The sequence below is a fragment of the Catharus ustulatus genome, chromosome 6 (genome assembly GCF_009819885.2).
Source record: "Catharus ustulatus isolate bCatUst1 chromosome 6, bCatUst1.pri.v2, whole genome shotgun sequence".
Lineage (NCBI taxonomy): Eukaryota > Metazoa > Chordata > Aves > Passeriformes > Turdidae > Catharus > Catharus ustulatus.
In genome coordinates, this window is record NC_046226.1 from 27116296 (window position 1) to 27139408 (window position 23113).

The 23113-nt window shown below is 36.1% G+C and overlaps 1 protein-coding gene across 4 annotated transcripts in view; it reads right to left on the minus strand.

Annotated features, from left to right (window-relative positions):
- The window catches only part of AKAP6 (A-kinase anchoring protein 6), a 265979-nt gene that overhangs the window by 82345 nt on the left and 160521 nt on the right, over window positions 1-23113 (minus strand). For all 4 annotated transcript variants that reach the window (XM_033061959.2, XM_033061958.2, XM_033061956.2 and 1 more), the window contains exon 8: window positions 1535-1683. In XM_033061959.2, coding sequence (XP_032917850.1) covers window positions 1535-1683 — 149 coding nt within the window. The remainder of the gene's footprint in view (window positions 1-1534; window positions 1684-23113) is intronic.

The window sequence follows — 23113 nt, forward strand, 5'->3', positions numbered from 1 at the left end:
CCCAGAAAGGTGGCCACAGCACTAAAAAGGTTTTAAATACTAGCAGATGACCATTTCCAGTTTAAAGCATATAATTACAAGTGAAAACAAGTGCATTTAAGAAACTATTTGCTTATCGCATATGGTATGTAGAGTTACAAACTGGATTTTTCTGTGAAGCATAAAGCTTTTTCCCTCCCCTCAAGAAAATCAAATGTCTGTTGATGTGTCTTACATCCTCCTCAATATTCCAACCTTAAACCTTGCTCACATTCAATGATGGTTGCAAAATTAGAAGCTGGTTTTGAACATGTAACCCTCAGTGTACATTTATATACATATACACACCAATTCTGAACAAATTATTTTTATGGTTGGCACTAGCTGTGCTGGCGTGCTTGAGAATCTGACAGATTTCTGCATATGTAATCAAGATCTCAGTAATCCTACATAATTAGCCCACATCAACTTTTCTAAAACAGCCATCTTTCTGTATAATAAGAGGGGATGTTTACAAGGCTCATTTATCTTTACAGTTAGTAATTTAATAAAACTGTGTTTCCAAGACCTGAACATTGACTTAACAATTGGAAAGGGGAGTTCTGGAGATAAAGAACTCATTACTACCTTTGTCAATGACTTTTCTTGTATAGGAAACTGCAAGCAAAATTCTACTCTATTTGCCAGTTGCAGAGAAACTTCTTCCAGGATGAGGGCATCCCCAAAAAATGAGCAGTGTTTGGGTCCTCTGACCTGCTTTTGCCCCACACTACTATGACCCCACAGGTAGGTTTTTATGTTCATTTTGGGGTGCTACTAGTTGGAAGATACAGTTTTCAGAAGATCTTAAAGAAAACATCTTCTTCCAGAACTACAGGTTTCCTTGATTGTGAAAAAGAGAGGCCAGCAATAACTCATTTTAGCATGTTCCAGTGATTAATTTGTTCAAAATATTGAGAAAAAATGCTTTTCCATGCACACTTCCATATATTATATACTCATGTACATGTTAACCTTAATTTTCAAAAAAAACAACAAAAAACAAGTTGAGGAAAAATAGTCTTTAAAAAAGGGAAAACAGTTAAAATCAATGCTTTCTTGAAGTGCAAAAACCTGGATGTTTGGACTGCAATTTAATGGCTTCATATTTTCTAGTCACAAAGACAGCAATGATTATAAAGCCTTGCAGAGATACTATCACACTATCAAGATTCTTCCTTGGAAGATGTTAAGAAATCAAACTATATGAAGCTGCTAGAGGAGAAAAACCTAAAGTAAAAGGACATATTGTATTTTTTTAAATCCATATAACAGTTTACTATTAGATAATTTTAGGTGTTCTATGAACAAACCATCATTTGGATAAATTATCCAGATCCCATGATTTTTGCATTCCTGTATTAAAAAAGTAGAGCAATAGAAATGTTTTTTCCCTGCCTCTTGGCCTAGGAAGAAAAATCCTGGTTAACTAGTAGTACGAAAAAGCATATAGTGTAAAAAAAACCAAACAAAACAGATCAGTGAGAATAAAACAACAAAAAGAATAGTTCCCTACCCATTACTTCCCACTGTGTGAACTTTTGACATATCAGCAAACTCTTCCTTTCGCTTGCTACTACTGTTGTACTGCTCACTGTACAGTTTTAAGGACATCTGTTCAACAGCATCTCTTTGTGCTTCCAAATAGCATAGCTGAACCTCAGCCTAGAAAAAGAAAACAAGAGGGGAAAAAAAGAAAACAGAACATTAAAAAAATAATTCAGAAAGAATACATTTAAAACAAATATTTTTGGACTGCAACAGTTTTAACCAAATGATTCACACCATTAATTTTCTGCTCGTATGTGACAGTGAAAAAGGCTGAACGATTAAGTCAGAGAAGAACTACAGCACAATCGCAAATGCTAGAAATGAACTGTTGAGGTTCCAATCAAAGGATGTGTTATATATTCCATAAGATGTATATCCAACAAAATGTTGCATAAAAATGTATGCACTTGAATAAGAAAGATATTAGAAACTAAGCACTGTGATAGAACAGATAGATACATAAAATTATATTTCTTACGGGCTTCAAGATTGATATTGTTAACACACTGTGCTTCATAATTAATGAAAGTCATATTGCTATAGGTATTTTTCCTTTAAATAGTAATTGTAAACACATCCAAGCAGATTTGCATTATTCACATTTCTCCTTTCCTGTATCTGGCACAGACTGATTACTCAGCAACTTTAATTGCAAAGAAAAAGGCAATAAGTGAGATGTGCTGCTTTCCATCAGACTGTGCCTGTCCAGAAGAATGTGGAATAATATTTGGCATCATAACTTATTGAACAGACACTTTATTTATTGCAGCTGTGGTGATCAGTATGCTTTCTGAGACTCAGAGAACCAGATGACACAAGGATAAAATCTGCTGTTTGCCACACTTGCCCCTAGGAACAGTAGAAAGAACAGAGTGTAGAGTAAGTTCAAAAGCACTTTGGGGTCGATATGCTATTGTTTTCTTTTAATATACTTCATTGAAAGAAAAACGCATTATAAATTCTGATAATGCTTCAAAAATCACTACTTCTGTGTAACTACATACTTTTATTTCCATTAGGAGTGGAATGTCTGCCTAACTATTTGGTGCTATGGCAAGTAAATTCAAATGGCATGGAAGAAATTTTGTATAAGTACTCTCCTGTATTTTCTGCTGTGGGGGGCAGGGAAGTGAAGAGTTTATTTGTTTGTTGACAGCACAGCAGAGTTACCAATCTGTGGAACAACAGAAGTCATAAAGAGAAAACAGTAAAGAAGAAGGGTAGAGAAGAGTAGTCTGTAAAATGTAAGAAGAGTGCAAGCAAGTGAAAGGAAACAGGCATTGAAGAATGTCGGTAGCGAAAGTCTAAAAGAAGGCTGGAATGTCTTTATAAGCTAGTGGTAATAAGTTTCTATATTTGCTTAGACATCCCCTTGGTGTAATTTTTGCTGAAAAATAATGTAAGTGATTTGGAAATTCCATTTCCTTTTAAAATTACTCATTAAAACTTTTATAGCTTTCTCTCTCAGTTGCTTCTTACAGTGAAATCGGTTATGTTTTTCAATAAATCCCAGTATGTTTTTGAGAAATTTAAAAACAAACCAACAAGCAAAATAAAAACCCAGAAAATACAGAAAATGCTGGAGTTTTCCAAGGAGAGAGAAGATAAAAATTCTGGCTAGTCCATGCGGGTCTTTCACTGTGTATTTAAAAATAATTCAAAGCTTTCCTACCTTTTTTTTAAATAATGGAAAATTAAACCACAAAAGTTACCAGTGAAGAAACATTATGTAAACTAGCTGGGAGTCTTCAGTTAGAGTAAAATGTTACGGTTTGAGAGAGCTATAAAGCTATTCTGCTTTCTCAGAAACCGTCATTAAAATTGCCATTTCTATAACTCAGAAATAACTAAGGTAGCAAATAAACTACATCATCTTCCTGCTCCCCTTCCACCCCCAAGTACATTTTCCTCTGAACTGATAAACAGTCCACTTCCATAGTATACAGAGGTTCCTGAACAGATTTCTTTTCTTAGCAAGATTCTTCACCAGTAAGGATAGTCTTTCAGCAGCATGTTTTGTGTTGTCCACATAAAGCTATGAATGTGTTCATTTAATTTATTCTTACCACAAAGTAGTAATCCACAGTATCATTTTAATTTTCCTTATAGTTGACATGACACATTCAGTCTAAAGCCCTGTTGTTAGTGACCAGTAAATTTCTAAAACGATTAGATCTATCGATTAAAATTTATGAGTGTTTTAAGCCTAGAGGGGAAATCTTGTGGAAAACTTGAACAAAAAATTCTCTTATCTTCAGGACAGTTTTGTAAATCAAGATAAATAATTCCTACTTTTTTAGCTATGGGTTTTGGCTGGAGTTTAGGTAGAGGTTTTGAGGTCTTGGCTGTTGTTGAAATTGTGTCACAACCTTCCTTCCCCCCTCCCATCCCAAGACTCCAAAAAGAGGGAGTTCACTTGTAGCCTAAGCTCTGGAACATCACACATCATAATTAAAATTGAGCCCTGAATTATATGAACACAGGCTATTTCTCAAACAGCACAGTTATTGCAACAATTTATATCATGTTTTCGCCTTGTATTTTCTAATTCCTCATCCTAAAATTTGTTCTATATTTTAAAATAAAAAATGTTAAAAATAAAGGCAGCAGTTTCTCACATGTTGGTTATGCCCTGCTCACTTGCAAAAATATTTGTAGGCAAAAGAACCATGAATATGAAAAATGAGAGAAGAAAAAGAAGGATTAAATAGAATAGTGGGGAAAAGGAAAAGTAGGATATAAAGGGCAGGTAAATATGTGAAGAGGGATAAATAAAAACCTACTATTTCTTCCTTGCAGCTATAAGGCCCTCTTGTACTAAGGATTATGAACTCCATCAACATCGTACTCTAGAAAGCCTGAATACAACCCAGTTCTTTCACTTCAGAAACGTGATGTCTCTATAAATCAAATATTTTTATTTTTAAACCCAATTTCTAACTTCAACGTTTGTTGAACAATTACAGCAACTCAAACTCAGACAGCATAGAGTTTCAGATGGATCTCTCTGATTTCTTTTCTCTATGTATTCATCTATCTCTCTGTTGTATTTAACCATTTTTTTTGTCTCTGTTATACTGATATCAGCTGCAAATCCAAAGAGGCTTTGAAGACCTTGAGTAGGTATTGATCAGTTTAAGTCTCAAAAAACTACATTCTATAGAATCTGAGCTAACAGGTACAAAGCACAATATAGAAAAAAGTATGGAGCACAGAAATGCAATAAATCTACTGCAGCTTATTTTCAACTTAAAATCTTCAGGGGTAATGAAGCACTAGTTTTGCAATATTCTGGGAGAATAAAGTAACAACTTTATAAATTCCTAATCAAATATAGAAAAGCTACTTGATTTACATTTAAACTTGCGTTGTGTACATTTTCAGATTGCCCTAGATATAACTTTCATTACATAACGCTGACTTCAAGAACAGTCTCTGTAACAAACACACCTGTATGGACACAGATATCTATCTATCAAAAAGTCTTCTGGGATACACATAATCCCAAATATAGCTAATTGAAATTGGGTGGGAGGTAATAATTCATTTACTCCTAGTGCCCCATCTTAGAATTGAAATTCAGTTCCTTGGGGGTTTTTAGAGGCTGTAGTACATCTGAATATGTGAAAAATTGAATAGAGAGGAAAAAAATGCCAAGGAATTATATTTAGCACCATCCTCTTCTGAGTGACCACTTTTGCAATAAAAAGACAATGGAGATGTTGATGGTGTCTTTTTACACAGTTGTAGAGATTCTCTACCTACTAGGACGAGATGAGTTTAAAATATTCTGTTGCAAATTAAACTATTTCCAATAATCAAATGACAAAATTCTGTCATTTTTCAGAGCCTGTAGGAACCAGCCTCTGAACAAGACTATGAAAAAAACTGTAGTCCGAGGGAAAACAGTGAAAAAAAATCTAGACTAGTGTCGAATACTCAGTTCTAGTGATTGATTAATAATGGTAAAGAATTTTAAGGTTGTTATCTAAACCTCATTTTCTAAAAACTAAGAACTTATAATAAATTGGGAGAGCTTGGGGTACAAATCTGTTCCTTTACACTGGCTTTGCATGACAACATAAAATGTCCTTTACTATAAAGATCACTGCATAACATAAAGGAGTAATCAGTGACAATACAAATCAATGAAAATACATTGTATTTCTTGTTAGACCTACATGTTGGAACGACCTTATTCTGAAGTAGAGAAAGACCAGGGATAGTGACTCTTACTGTAGGAGGAAGGATATTGAAAGGTTATATTGCAGACAGTGTCAAACAAGAGACTCAAAATTTACACCAATTTAAATTGGATATATGAACTAAGAACTAGTGTTTTTCTGCTGCAGATTTTTTAAATTCTGGAATGCACTAGAATAAATATAATTGATTTGGTGTTGAAAGGAAAACATTTTCAGACAGTGTCTCTCAGGCAGCACAAGACATTTGTTATGAACTGTGTTACTGCAGGCAAACCATTCTGTATTTTAGATATAGAAATTATATAGCATATATTCAGGTGAATTCAATTATGAGAGTATTCCATCTTGAGTTACCCTTTCTTTAAAGTTCTGTAGAGAAACTTTACTTCTGCCCCACTAAACTGTACTTAGTGGGTCGATTCCTCTGCCATTATTTGAACTTAACTGGATAGTAACAGCCTCAGAAACTAAAGCACAAAATTCAGTTTCTGCCAACAAGGAGGTGGTCAGATGGCCCCAGGCAGCATGTAGACTTAGAATACTCACCCATATGTATATTTTATAATATTAAACTCAAATGTCCCTTTTTAAAAGGATGCACATGTCAGCTTGTCATTCTATATATCTGCAATCAGTAAAATTTCTTGAGATTTAAAATGGAGAATAATTTCTTTCCAGAATTAATTTGATTAGAGTAGCATTTATTTGCTTAAATACACACGTATTTTTTGTTGCTTTCTGTCACAATATTCTGAATACTTGTCCATGTTATAAAGTTGCAGAGAAGGCTTTATTATGGAACACAAAAAAGATGCTAGCTCTGTCAGAGTACAGCTACTGAATAAAATTATTTTGAGAAGTATATGGCTTAAAATGTCTTCCATGAAGATGTAGAATACAGAAAGCACACTTTGGCAGGCAAGAGTTTGTCCAAAACTCTATTTGATCATCCATCATACCATCCCTATATGCAGCCAACAGGTCTTCTATAGATAAAAACACCAAAGGTACAAGAAATGCTTTCAAGAAGCCACACCAGTGTTTTAAAAGGCACTGTATAACAGAATAATAGGATAATTTAGATTGGAAATGTCGTTAAGATCACTGGGCCATCGTTTGGCAGCATCAGGTTTCCTGGACTTCAAGTGACTGCTTCTACCCTAAGTGTCAGCATTTGTTTTTCCCCCTCTTACTCTGCATAATTAAAACAGAGACCTTGCTGCTACTGAATACTCTCTTACTCCATTACCCTTCCTACTTTTGGCTTCCTTGACTCTCCATGTTGCACATTCTCCTCAGGACTGAATAAATTTAAATTTTTTTTTAATCCTATATCATGAAATATGTTTAGTTTGAGCTGAATATTTGAGAGCCCTATTACAAAGGACATGCCGTGTTTTGCACATGCAAGAAATTAATTCTGTTAATCAGGGTAAGCTTGTTACCAGTTAAAATCTTAGCTAAGTGTTTCTATTGTCATAAATCTCAGAAATACTTTTAAATCACGAATAATTCTATTGCTTTGTTTTTCAGTGTGCTAAAACCATCACAGCAATGTGAAACCTCCACACAGAATGAGCAAAATTACAAGAGAACAACATTCGTTCCCAGAACCATCAGAAATAATGGGGGCGGGGTGGTGGGGGAAGCCTATGAAATAAGAGTAATACCTTTTTGCAAGGTTTCCCTTGGCTTTCAGAAATCCATGACCTGTAACTTTGGGACTGCGGAGTGCAAATGCAATCAGTAGAGTAGCCTCAGCAGCATTGTCTGGATCATGAAGATGCCATGATCATGCTGTTAATTTAAAATCTGTCTTGTGTCTTTATTCCTGACTATTCACCGCCTTTCATTCTATTCAGTGTAACATTAAACATGACACAAGAGCATGGCGTGTCCTGTGCATTATACAGATCTCAGTAAACCCAGAGAAGTTCCCTACATCATAAATATCAAAAAACATTGAAGAAAATATGAAAGAATTAACCTCTCCAGATGTTAATTAAGACTGAATAGTTTCTGACAACAGCATCCCAAAACTGCCAGGTGAAAAAAAGTTCTTGTAAGAATTAAAAGGCTGGGATCTTTTTCTACTTTTCTTTTCTTGCAGGTCTGCTTCTCCAGCATGCAGATAGAGAGTGACAGAGAGTCTAAAAATTGGGGGCCAGGTGGGAAACAGACTTGCTCTGACAGTGGAAACAGCTGGATGACAGAACAGTGCCTGCTAAAACCACATGGAAGACACAAATTAACAAGGATGCAGATCCAGCAAAACCCATCAACACAACAGAGAGCATTTCTTTGTCGTGGCCACATGCCTTCCATCTCCTTCAGTGACACCTCTTCATACGCCGCAATAACTGTAAACCCAAACAGTCAAATTCTTACAAACCCAGAATTTGTCCTATTTAATTAGCAATTCATCAACACAACGTTGGTTTCTTCCCTGTCAGGAAGAGAAAAAAATTGTTATAGGAGGGCTGAACACAAATATGTTGAAAAGATTGAAAAGGTTGAAAACCTTTCTGGGTCAGCCTCAGAACATTCAAACAATCAAGAAGAAGAACGACTAGTCAGGCAGACAAAGTGCTAAAATTATAAACTTAACCTGACTTAATTAAAACCTCCATTATTTGCACTGTTCTTACTGTTTCCTACCATTTTCTGTGTTTGCACTTCTAGAGCAGTGAAGGGCCCTAAATAGAGACAGGTAAAGAGTCTATCATCCAATGCATGGATGCTTTTAAAAGTCGCACCTCTCTATAAGGCATCCGTATGAAATCACACAGACAACAATGCACCTAGCTCAGTTCGTAGGGCTGGGCATTCAAAATGGCCATGTTCTTAAGGCTAAAGCTGCCCAGGTTCAGAATTTAGGACATCATAATTGGGCAAGAGAAATTCCAGAGTGCACATTCCACCTTGCCCTGTTCCCACAGCAGATTGACACATACATGTCTACTTATAAATGTGAGGAAAAGTGAGAAAAGGTAAGTCTCTCAAAACCAACACTTCCTATGAAAAACTATGCAAAACATCCCAGGAAGGCATGGCAGAGCCAACATAAAAATGTTACAGCCTATTCCTTGGGAATTTTACCATACTGTACTAGTAAATAAACAGTTTTGGTTGTTTTTTTTTTTCCCCTAGGCAGTCCATTTTAAACTTCTATATGCTTGAGAAATGCTACATATTTATTAACTTAATCATTACAAGTACCTGTTTTCTTAACAATCAGTTCCAAAATTTCCTGAATGTATCAACTCACAAAATTGTAGAAGTTTTGACCTAAAATCATCTTTTGATTCAATGTTTTGAGTCAAATATTTTGAGAGGTTCGATATCGTCAAATATTTTGAAGTCAAAACTCCTACACTGTGTTCCTCAAAGACACTCATTGAATGCTTATTTAACTTGTTCTGAAATTGAAGGAGATTCTTTCCATGCCTTGATAGTCTATTTGATGTTATGTTACCCCTAGAGATGTGAATGCTTTCTTACTACACACTTTTTTCCCTCCTACAGGGAGAAATTACTGGGTATTTTTATCAGCATTTTAGATACTGAACTATTAATAACATAAAATTGTGAAATATGAACACTGCTCTGTCTCCACTACACAATTAAGTAAGAATAGTCAGACTCTGAAGGACAATATGTCAATTAATGTCAATTAATTTATTTTAAAATAGCAGGGAAACACAGGCAAAGTACTTTTCCCTTTACATAGCTTTCCCTATCCGTAGATATAAATGGGTTTTAGCAAAAATATTATTAATTATTATAGCAACTGCAAAATGTATAGTTTAATATGTTGATTTGTACAACTGTCATAGCATGTATTAAAACCAGGCACAGACTGCTGCTCCTTTGAGTTTATTTATGCTCTTCTGATGAGGAGCCTCTTGATGCACCTGACACTTACTGAGGTAGAGGGAACTGCAAAAAGATAACTGTTTTAAACATAAAATATTTGTATTGCTAAGAGGTCAGCTTTGCCACTGCTGACTTCATTGCAATTTGCATACTATTAAAGCATTACCCATAATGTTTGCAAAATTTAATTTTAAAGCTATGCTGTTAAAGATGTTTACTGAATTGTAAGCACCTAGGACATTTGGGAAATTTGTTAATACTGTGATAGTTATAGTATTTCTGCCTTACTTTGCTTCTTATTTAATCCCCTCACAAAAACACACTATTTTCTCTCATTTTATGACAATGAATCTCATTTTAGTGCAAGCTGAGAAACTTAAAAAAAGTATACTGCAACAGTACAGTAATCAGGATAACTTCCCCTCTTATTCTCAATATATTTAAGTTTGTTAAAAATGTCACTAACTTACTTATTTACTTTTGCTGGGGGCTGAGATGCAATTATACTCCTATAGACTAGAGGTGATGGTTATGATTTTCTACTTCACTCTAATACAGGCTTTCTCATTAAATCTCACAGCTCGGTAATCACAGTCATCGCATTTGTGTTTCAGCGTTGCATTCACACTCACATTCTCCTTCCCTGGATTTCCATCCTCCTTCCTTCACACCCTCCCCCAGATCTTTATTTACTCCCTGGCAGAAACTGCAAAATTAAAGATATATAATGTACAGATACAATCTTTGTTTCCTTTTCTCTGCCAGACTAGCACTCTAAAATGCGCTTCTTTTGGGAAGTACTGATATTAACTCAGCTACTATAGTACATGAAGTATCATTTTCCTTTGAAGTACTATAAAAAAGTTGTCCTTAGATGATAATGGAAAGGATGGAGTAAAGCAGGAACAACAAGAATCACTTTACATACTAATAACAACAATTTAGTTATCAAAACAGTACAGAACAAGCATGCTTTTATACTATTCTTTAAAAAATTTAGCTTCCTAGGGTTCTAATAGTCTTTTCCTATGGTTCAGGAATGCATAGTAGCACTCAGCCCAGTGCCTGTATCCTTATTTCAAAGAGAATCATTCAAACCGACATCCACCCTGTCAAGAATCTTGACTTTGAGTTGCTAATGCAGAATAAAAATCAATATAAATTTTGATCATTTGATGAATATTTACTTCTTTCTTTCGAGCCTGGGGATTTAGAATTGAAAACTGCTGAATCAAGTCATTTTATTTTTTTTGTGTTTGTGCCAACACCAATTTACTACCCTCCCGAAAGTTCCTGAACAAGATGTCTCATGTGGCATACGTGTTGGTTTTTCCTGTCAATCATAACTGTGTGCCAGTAGGGAACCATAAACATTTTCCTTTCATACTCTTAGTTCTCCAAAAAGGAATATTTTGATTACTTCCTTGGAAAAAGGCAAACTTGTCTTATTTAGACATATTTTAAAATGTCTATGTCTATTTTTCGAGGTCTGCTGCTGTGCCTATATTGATACTATCTATTAAATATTTTCTTTTCAGTATTACTTGCTTCATGCAAAGGAAAGTTTACAATCACTGCAAATAAAGCTTAGTAGCACAAAACAGATAAAGATCTATATTGACCTTAACACTTCCCCTGTATATTTTCTAAAAAACTGCATGAAAATTCTGACCAGTATAATGCACACCAAATGTTTGTGAAAATGAAGATAGCAGGAGATAAATAGATCCTACAAGTGGGAAATTAAGATATGACACTAGTTTGCATTTCATCTTTAAAAGAAATGGGCCTTCAATCTCAAAAAAAATGAGCTTATAAAAAAAAGTATATGTAAAGCTCCTATGTTTCCATAGTGACTGGGGTGGGGGTAAGAGAAGAGGGAAAAGGAAAAACAATGCTTCTAAATTTGTAAAAGACCTAGATTAGTTTAACAAGAACTGTAAATGCAAGCAATTTTCATCTTGCAAAATTTTTTTATATATGACTCAGTGGCAGACGGGCTTTATCTTGAGCAATTTTGTTGGTCTCTTGTAAATGAAATAAAAGTGGCAGCAGCTGTCTTTCAGAAGGCTGATATAGGTTTGTATAGTCATATGATATTATGTAGACAGATGTTTTAAATAAAATAAAATATTTAGATTGCTAGATACCTTGCTAGATACAAAGGCAATTATAGGATGTCTTTGTTAAATTAAATTTCTCATTCTTTTGAGAAGAAAAAAAGGGAATTGTCTTGGAAACTGTACCAACAGGAAATGATTCTATATCTAAAACAGCTGGAGACTGTAACTAATATAAATTTACTTGAAAATAAAAATTCTGTATGCCTCTAGAGACATGCAGCAACATGCAGTAAAACCAGATGTGATAAAATTATTTTTTAAAAGTGTGTTTTTATAGACATAAAACATTAAGATAAGATCCACTCATGTAGAGAGACTATTCAAAGCTAAAACAAAGTAGCGAAATAATTAAAGCCAAAATTGTAAGAAAAGAGCCATCTTTTTCTAACAATAAAAGATGCCCTTTTTTTATGAACGTTGCCTTATCAGAAACATGTCAGCCACCTTAATTTGACAACAATTCTAAAGTGATAACACTTTATAGCTTTACCAAGACAAAATGCAGTGGAAACATTTTCTCAAATTCCTTAGATCCTTTATTTAGGTAAGCCTTCCACAGTGTATAAGGGAATTTTTCCTGAGTAAAGACTGTACAACCAGGTCTTACATGAACCCTTCAAAAAATATACCACACTTTTTAGCCTATAACTGTCTAATGTGACTCAACCAACATGCTCTTTCCATTTTTGTTGAAAATGCCACAGTACAACAGACTGCATTTTGTCTACTTGTAGCTTTACTCTTTGTCAAGGCCTCTGTTACAAGCTTGTCATGAATCCAGACCCAGATCTGCACAACTGATTTGGCTAATGCACCCAAGCTCTTAACTTATAAAAAAACATTCCAGGAGTATGAAGGCTAAAATGTAAGAAGTTTTACAGGTCTGCCTTTCAAATCACCATTAATAAAAATCCATCCAAATTTTCATAGCCACCTTCTTCCTTGTTCCCTAGTAAAATGATACTGTGGCATTGCTTGTTCAGTATTATTGTGTGCTTTTAAAATAATATTATTTTGTAATTTAAACAACGAATTACTTTTTTTTTCCTCTCATACTTAGAAAAACACTCCAGCTACATAAAACCAAATGAAGCATGCTCAAGATATTTGAAGTGCTGTATTATAGTTCCTACACAGGAGAAGTAAATGGTGTTAAAGATTCTTTTCAGAAAGCTTCAGGTTGGATTGCTTTCATTTTTTTCCAATAGCCTTAATTGGCTAAGTGCCTTTGGGCCAGCTAATACCCAGAGAGACCTAATCTCAGTAATCTTGTAAATACAATGATTTCAACAGATTTTCATCAAAGACTTGACCATTACATGCGATTCTGCCTGTTTGGTGCTTATTATTTCTCATTTAGAATGTAGTTAAAATTGCAATATTAACACAAGATTTATTTTTACAGAGTTCTGTGTTACTAAGAGTCCAACATAAAGGACACGTTAAGAGATTATTATTAAAGTTTAGACAGCTGTTTAAATGGATATACGAACAAACACTTTAGTTGCAAAATTAAAAGGAAACAGGTTGAAAAATAGCAAAATCAACCTTCTCAAGTAATAGAAGTCCAAAGATGACATGAGTGTGTAACAAATGTTCATGTGACTATACCTTTGCTGACTTTTTTTCCTTCAAACGTTATAACCAAGATGATAACAACATAGCACAGTATAATAATCACATCTGCTGCACCTTTTAACACCTGACCCATGAAAATGTGACTTTTCTGCAGCTAAAATAAGGTGCAGAGTGATTCAGGGAATCTGAAGTCCAATTACTTAAAAAAATACATCAAGACAAAGCCTTAAAGAAAAGATGCGCATTTCCAGTAACCATAAACAAAGCAATAATTACATTTTTACATTATATTGTTAAAGAAGTTGAATATTACTACATGGGAATTCTGGGAACTCAGATTACAATAGACTCTAATCTGTTTTCAGACACAAAAACAAGCATAGATTCTAAACCATCTAACAACTTCACAAAATGGTGTGGGACACAGGCTGCTTAGAAGTGAAAATACCAACAAGAATCATTACACACTGATTAATCTAGACCTAAGAGAGGTCACAAAACTGGTAAGTCAAGGGCTATTAATATATTTTGAAATAAATATTTTAAATGCAGTTTGGTAAAAAGATTATATTATAATCTCACAAATTTCTTAAACAAATTGGCTGATACTGTGAAGGTTTCTTTTGTTTTGTCATAGTGTTAATCAAAATGGAGGCATTAAGCCTGAGTGTTACAATGCAAGGTTTCATTACAGGTTTATTAATAGACACAGGCAATCTGTTACACAGAGAATTCAGAACCCATGTAGTGGAATGGTCTAAAGCCTAAGGGTATATTTAGCAGGAAAACAGACAGGCATAGGTGAGAGACTATAGTCACACAAGTAACCTTGTGCTCTGGGTCCTGTTTGCTGAGCATGGTTGAAGACTGACTGTTGTAATCTGTTTCCACAGATGCCACATAGGAATTATGCTTAGAGGCACTTTTGCATTACATGTACATACAAAATTTGGATCCGACCACAAAACCCTATAGTTATTCTTCAACTGTGTGTCCAAACCAGCAAAAGCTAACATGCTTTTTTGGGGATCTTGATTTCTTTGTAACTCAATCATCAATATTTCAATGGAGTAGGTTCAGATTAAAAGTTCAAGTCTTGGAGCTATCAGAAATAATTATCCTAGAAAGTTGTATGGTAGCAGGACATTATGGTCTTATTTATGGAGCTTAGGTAGAATTTTCAATCAGCATGATTGCATCTATTTCTAGTGCTTTGTTAATCGCTTCCTGAAGCTGCTCATTAAAAGCTCCTATGTCAACACGTAATGCTGTGGTGGCTGAAACAGAGATTGGGAATACAATCACATCTCATGGTTTGGCTGAGAAGAGCCCTGTAACATTGTGCACTTTATCACAAATGCTGTTTTCCCATTTGATAAAATGCCTTACCATGTCATGGAACAGTGGTCATTTATTTCAAAGGAACAAGCTGAATCTTCACCATTAAATGCTGGATGTGAGAAAACATAATTCTATTTCTGTCTCCCTCAACAATGGAATTGCAGTGAGACCCAAGTACAGCAATTTAACATCTCTCTTACAACAGCCACAGAAGTGATGACAGCCCTAGACAATAATCACTTGCCAATACCATAGTACTTACCTACCGACTGTGAAAGCTCTCACAGCCGTAGTCAATAATTGAACCGACCAATTCCACTGTGCTGCATGTGATTGGTGATATTATCCCTTTAAGTGTGTTATTTAAGTTTGCAATGCAGTTAATTGAAACCCTACTAGATGCAAATCAAAAGTTTCAGTCTTAATTGAGATATTTTGAAAATTGAACCCATTGCTTCAGGCAGGTGCTACATGAGATTCCATTAATATAGGTAATTAACATTAGCCTCTGCTTTAATTAACATGCACACTTTAATTAGTAAAGCATTAACCAACATTAAAAAATCTGATCTTCATGCATCACAAAAACTGCAGAGTTATGACTATGTTATTTTTTCCAAGATTGTAAATCATAAAACATGTAAATTCTTTTTTTTTAAATACATCAAGATATTTTAAAAAAGAAAATAGACATATAAAATGCACATCTGTGTTTTAACTGAACATTTAAAATGGTGGAAAATATTTCTTAAGAATATCTAAAATATGAAAGAAGCTCACATAATACTTCAAAACTTTTGCCTCAAATTTATAAATATGTATATTGCATATGTGTGTGTATCTAGTTACTTTATAAATTATAATAATTCAGTTCTAATTAGAGTTACTGGTTACTACTAATTCTATGGCAAAATCCAAGACAGTATTTTCCAGAGCTGTCATTTTGAAAACAAATGCCCTTTCAACAGTACCAGCTTTGTTTCCAATCATGCTCATTTTATCATGCTATGACTGCAAATGTGTGCGAATATGAACTGAACTTGAGTTTGCTCAAAGCATAAATAACTTCTTCAAGAACTAGTCTGCTGCTTCAGACTGTGTCATAAAGCCCACTCCTGAGTGCCATCATCTCTGGGACATGGAGGAACTGGAGAGCCAAAGTGATACCACTGAGCTGGTTCAAGGTCAGCCTTTCTGCACAGCAGCTCCCATTTACAGCTGAACAAGCTCTGTAATCAAGGGAGCTTCACAAGGAAGGGAACAAGTGCATTTAAACTCTTGTTTCAGACCAAATACAGGAATTTTTCTGTGATACAGACAAGCTCTTTCTGATTCTGGATTAAAATTAAAAATTATTTAGAATCATAGTATTTTTTCAGACATATATAACATAAGGAATTATATCCAAATCCATGAAATTAAATGGTGCAGAGCTCCAGATCAAAAACCTCTCTTTAAATAAAATTTAATGTCACTATCTTTCAAAGTACATTTCTAAACAAAGTAAAGACACATTCAACTTCCTTATCCTTTCCTTCTGCTATGTATTTACCCATTTGACCCTGACAGCTTTGCTTTAAATATGGTAAGTTCAATTTCTGCAAACTCATTATTATCACAAAGAGGATTTCTGATCCAGTCCACTCACTTTATTTCCCGTGTTTTCTTTCTCAATATGTAAAGGTGAGACATGTATTAATTACTGTTACATAATTCTCAGAATGCTGGATGTGCTGGTTCAAATAATAGCTTATACCTAGATCTGTTTCTGCAATTTCTTCACATTCTGAATATCCACTGCATTTCGCAGTGAAAGGAATGGCTGATATTAAAGAACTCTATACTCTGTGCATATTGCATCCAAATATCTGAAGATCTCAAAGACAGCATGTACTTGTGCAGAAAAAAGAGTATGTCCTTCCTGTAGCTCTTTACAAGTTCCACATCAATGTCATATCATGGCTCTGTTTCATTTTGTTAAATGGTAAAAAACTTTAATAAAAGAAACATAAAGATAAAAAAATTATTCAAAACTGGAAAGATTCACTTAATCAATTTTAAGTACTTTTCTCCATAAGAGTAAATCCTACATTGTGTTTCATATTCGTAGCACACATGCACACACATCTCAAATGTAAGGCTTTCCAGATACTGAATGTAAAATGCTTCCAGCTAAAAAAAAAGCTAGGTCTGTTTGGTGCAATTTGCCAGATTTTGTGGGAGTCTGCAGGACATATTGTGGATTTTGACAGCTCTCCCTGAAAGTAAGTGTTACAGCTAAAAGAATACTTTGCTGAGTCCTTTACATGGCATCCTGTTGAATTCACCATATTTTATAACCTGTAAAACCACAGCAAAATCAAAATCAACATAAACTGCAAAAAATCTGTCCTGACTTAGATAGCTGAGTAACTCATAGTAATCAGAAAACTATTATTTCTTGTAAAGCAATGTGATGACATATTTAAAACTGATTTTCACAATGCAGAGTTCTAGGTCTATGCACACTCAAATTTCTGTGTAATTCTGAATGAATCCATACATAATTTTTTTATTTACTTGATTGAATTTGCCTATATATTGCTTTCCCATGGTAAGTAGCAGACAAACAAGAATAAAATATTTTAAAAATATCCTTAAAAAATCTAGGCAGCACCTTGAGAGTCATGGTAGACCATATCCTGAGGTAGAGAAACAATGACAAAGGAGCTACAGAACCTTCTGTTCCTCCTTAGAATAATTTAACTCTGCAAAATGCCAAATCCTCTATAGCCCCAACATAAAATCATTCTCAGGTCATCATTACAACCTAATGAAACAGCTGGTTCTACCTATATAGTTCTTTCACTGTTTCAGAGGAATCCTCCCTATTGTTGAGCAATGGGGACAACAGAAGGATACAATGAAAAACTTCAATCTTGATTGCAGTAATCTGCAAGTGTTGTCGGAATTGGGTGAAAGAGAGTTTCAGTTTGCTTTTGCAGCATGCTGCTACAGTAGTTTCACGCATACAAGCCGCACGGATTATAAGCCGCACCCCCGGTGCCTCGACAATGTTGCTGTCTTTGTCAATAGATAAGCCACACCCCGAATATTAGCCGCACTTTCGTTCGTCGCGAGAATCCGTGCGCAGCTTTCACAAATTGGCCAATTAGTAACAGGATCGCGGCATAGCGGGCTTTACTGGCTCGGGGCGGGGCCAGGAAGGCTCGGCCCGCTCATGGTTGCCGACGGGGCCGGGTGGCCCAGCTCAGCGCCACGGCTCGGCGGGGCTGGCCGGGTGGTGCTGCCGCCGCCGCCGCCGGGCTCGCTGGCCCCCCTCTCCCGTCAGCACCGCCCCGCTGCCGCGTTCGCTCGCCCGGCTGGCAGGGCTGCCGCCGCCGGGCTCGCCGCCCGCCCCGCTGCCGCTTTCGCTCGCCCCGCTGCCGCTTTCGCGAGCGGCGGCGCTTTCGCGAGCGGCGGCGGCGAGCGGCGGCGCTTTCGCGAGCGGCGGCGCTTTCGCGAGCGGCGGCGGCTCGCGGCGGCGCTTTCGCGAGCGGCGGCGCTTTCGCGAGCGGCGGCGGCTCGCGGCGGCGCTTTCGCGAGCGCCGCTTTCGCTCGCCCCGCCGGCAGGGCTGCCGCCGCCGCCACCAGGCTCGCCGGCCGCCCCCTCCCGTCTGCACCGCCGCCGCGTTTCCTCGCCCTGGCCGGCACTGCAGGCCCCCGCACCGCCGGGCTCCCCCACGCTGCTGGCCCCGATTCTGCTGGGCTTCCCCCGCTGCCAGGCAGCCCCACCCGCCGGCCTTCCTGCTTCTGCCATGCTCCCCTGCACTGCTAGCCCCAGTTCTCCCGGGCTCCCCCGCCATGCTGGCTCAGGCTCTGCCGTCCTCCCTGCCCCGCCCTGCTGGCTCAGGCTCTGCCGCCCGCCCCCACACTGCTGGCCCCGCCTCTGCCAGGCTTTCCCACCTCAGCCGGGGCCGGCCGGGCTCCAGCTTGGCTTGGGGCTGCCGCGGGCTCTCACTTCCGTGTTGGCAGCTTTTAGAATTTTGTTAATAGATTAGCCGCCCCGGAATATTAGCCGCACTTCTGGGTTTCCACCAAAATTTTGGTCAAATTGGTGCGGCTTGTATTCGTGAAATTACTGTACTTAGATGAGCATGAAGTTTGGGGGATGGATTTTACAAAAAATATACTCTTCATTCTATTACCACAGAGTTAAAATATGCATTCTTCCCCTTTAAATACCAAAAGAAAAATTTAGAATAACTGGCCCAGAAATTCTATCACATATATATATAAAATCTTCATTCATTCATCTGTTTCACCATTTCTGAGTTTCCTTATGCAAACTTGTCCAGGTCCTTTTTAAAAAATGAACTGTTTAAAAAGGTCCCACCAGTAAAAACACACACTGGTCATAGAGTATTATAAATATGCTACTTCAAAATTTGCTAAAGCTATCACATTTAAAATACAGAAATTAAGTTCTCAGACTGGTCAGCATCATAGGTACAATGCCCGTCTTCACTACAGTGATCTCTTTAGTAAACAGTTGTGTCAAAGAAGTTTTCAGTAACAAGTATAAAGGGAATGAATGTGCTAAGCATGAAAACCTAACACCCCTAACAAAATAGGGTAAGTCTAGAAAATGAAGGATGTGTTGCATTATGTCAAAGTCAATGGAATTTTTCTTATTATTTCAAGCAAGGAGAACATGCTGTTACAAATCACATGACAAAAATTAAAATATATCTAAATTCATAATTTCAAAGACAAGGATTCTGGACTATAACATTCTACACATGTTTAAGATAGGGAATTCATATCATTATATAATTGATGGGGTTAGTTGGGATATGATTGCAGGCAGAGAAAAGTTTGAAAGCAAATTTAGAGAAGTCAGTGAATTTCACTTCTCTAAGAATAAGGTAGGCCACATTTATCATGAGGTAAACAGGATAACATAGTGTTCAGTTACTAACAGCCTGGAACTCGAAATATCAGTCTTGTTTCTCCAATACAGCTTCAGCAAGGAAGGGCTGGGGATACAAAATCTCTTCAGTTCTCTGTGGGAAGTGGATTTTGCCCTCCTGTACTAACTGCCACTACTTCTGACACAAAATAGTCATTTGTAGCTATAGGTTAACCACGACACAGACAAGTGCAAACAGGAGGGTCATGTCTACCACAACTAACCACCCACCTTGGGCTGAGAGCCATCCCTTAAGGTTTCTTGTCTTTTTCTGACTCTAGCAGGTGGTCTGATAAAAGATACTAAACTTTGTCTCCCTTATCTATTGTTCATACTTCTCCTTACACATTAAAGTTAAGAATAATCTTCTACCCTATAGGGTTTGACATGCTCTGAAGGCACATCTTTAAACACATCTGGAACACTTCTGTAATTACTAAAAATTAAAAGTGCGTGCTATATAGCAACCTCTGTCTTTTTGCTAAGAACCACTACTTTTATTAGGTAAAATACATAGCTAACATCTTCTATATAGTGGAATGATAACTATTATTTTTGTTTCTTGGAGTTTTATAGCTAATTCGGCAAATGTGATTGCACTCACAAAAGCAACAGTGAATAAGAGAATTCACCTTGGAAGTTAGCTTACTAAACCAATTTTTAAATCCTACATTTTATTTTTCTATGTTCAAAATGACATAGTATAGATACTGGAACATCAAAAACAGTCACACTGATAGACACTTCTTTTAAAGATAGGAAAAAAGTGTGATCTTCTAATTCCAATTCATATCTGAGTTAGAAATAGCCCTTTTTAATTACATAAACTCAACCTTGAACTTAAAAATCATACCACAAAGTAGAAGCAGTCACTTACATGTTGACTTTTTCCCCCTTTGTGTTTGCATGGTTGTCCCAGGATCCTGGAAAGGGTATTTCTTTTTGTGCTGGTCTGCTGCTAGTCAATGCTGGCATTTATTATTTCTGCCTCTGGAAGAACTTTTGTTTCCCACTTGATTTACTGTCCTACTGAAACATTATCAGGAGCATGGAAAGTTTGCTGCTCTACTAAAAGAGAACACTTTCTGTGTCCATTTTCCTTCTTACCCATCTAATGAGAACATCAGCCTTTAAAAGCCTCTTTAGCAAACTTATTTATTTTTCTTCACCATGTAAGGTAAAAAAAATAGAGAACCACAATATTTCTTGTTAATAAACACTACATTTGTGCTTGGTTTGTTTAATTGGTAATAATTTCCTGATAATCTTTAGGCACAGCATGCTAATTTAATTCAAGGGTAAGACCTGAAATAAGTCAAAATACCCCAAGATTCATTGGCATTTTGCATCTCTCTAGACAAAAAAATGGAAAAGAACGTCTAGACACTTTGCAGAAACTGGAGAAAATTAAAGATAGACAAGTTTTGATCATGTATTTCTTCTTGCCAACTGACATACATAATAGAAAATGGTAGAGAATAGGTTAAATAGTCTAAAAGGATTTTAACCTTAAATTTGACAGAAGCTAAATGGCTGTGACATTGGGTTCTTCTACTTTATTCCAGCTAGTAATCCACCTTCAAAGTTCCTGTCAGGTAAATGACCTTGTATTTCATTAACTGATAATTAAATGGATTTATTCCACTAACGGTTTTAATTAAAATGCTAGAAATATTGATTACCCCTCTCATCCTTATTCCCCCAGATGAAAAAAAGGTTTTAGGAATGTTTATTTAGAGAAGACAGAGAATTAAATTAGATTGAATCTCTATGAGACCTGAAGACTGGTTCTTTCATTTCTGCTGCTCAAGCAGAAAAAGGTTTCAATTTTTTGATGTTTGATTAATTATTTTGAAATCCATTTATGCTTACCTTGGTGTTTAATTAAAAATGTCATTTTTAGCATAATTTAATTGGCTATCTGTGGAAGACTAACTTCAAACTTATATTTAAAAAATGTTGTGGGGTTTTTTTAATTTAGGGTAAAAGAAACTTTTTACTTATTTGCTTTTTGCTGTAAAGGTATCATCTCATGAATGAAGAACTAAGAAGGGCTGAAGCTTAACTGGATTTACTACATTTGAATATGAGGATACATATGCTTATGAGTAATGCAGCTTCATTTGGCTGTACACTTGAATCCATTACCAGCCATTTAGAAACTCTAATCTAACAAAGATGGAGTGAGTCCCTCCAAATATTTTGAATTTATTGTTACTAATATTAACCAAACTCTCTGCAGTGTGTCCATAAATACTTTCAGTATGGGCTGGAATCCTTTTGCAAACTATTTATTTTCTGTATATATTACTGGGAAAAGCATTCAGTTCAATTTATTACAAGCAAACAAATATTGGAAATTCTCATTTAAAAAAAAAAAAATTAAAAATTATCTACCATGTGTGTGCATTTCACTGTTTTCTTATCCAATAGTCTTACTGATGTAAGTTTTGGTTTCTACTTGGACTGCTTTCCACTAAAGAACTAATTTCTTTTCTTAAGTGAGAAAGGGATTAAAATCAAACTGGTTTGTATCATTTCAACAACAACACAAGAATGTGGTCTTATAATGTGGTCTTATAAAGAGCATATTTTGTTACCACTTGCTAGCTCTAAAATATGTGATCTAGAATATTTTTTATGAAAAGTGACAGTGCTTTCCTAATAAAAACACAAACGAAATAGCTAAAGCCCTAATTCTGTACAACACATGCTCACGTTCAAGTATACATCTGTCCCCTTGAAGGGCAATTGTATTATTGCCACAGTTACCACTGCAAGTTGTGGACTTGCTTAAAGATTTTGGTGACTCAACACTTTCACATCTACTTATCTTTCTTTCCGTGTTATTTACTTGTGAATTGAATGATCCCTAAATATGGGTCCAAAATCTAAGAAAAAATTCACTGTTGAGGAAAGACTATTTGCATTAGGTTATTTTATTTGAAGTCTGAAAAAGAGGAAAGTCCAGATATGACACTGGACTCTCAGTCTTGTCAAAAACACATCAATGATCTATTTCACATAGTAATGCTTTCCTCAAGTGTTTAATGAAAAAAAATGAAAAAAATGAAAAAAATTTTCATAGCCTGATTCCAAGACCAATGGATCAAAGGATCCTTATTCAAAATATTTGTCTCCAGAACTCCATTTCTTTACAGTTATTTTAAAATATCGTTCAAGCATGAAATAGTTAGGTGACAGTGACTTTTGTATAGTCATGAGTCATTTAAAAATGGGATGGCCAGAGATTTTTTCAGTGATTTACTGTCTAAAAGTCATCCTTGGCTTTTAGCAAATAATGGTGAAAAGCAAGTGATAAAACCGCTAAACCAGCTTGTGCATTTGTGAGCTGCAGAAGACATAAATTGAGGAGCTGAAGATGAATTGTGTAGCATGATAATGCCTCTCTGAAGTCACTGGATGTCCTACTCCCCTGATGTGCTCATTGCTATATTTTTGAAGCACTG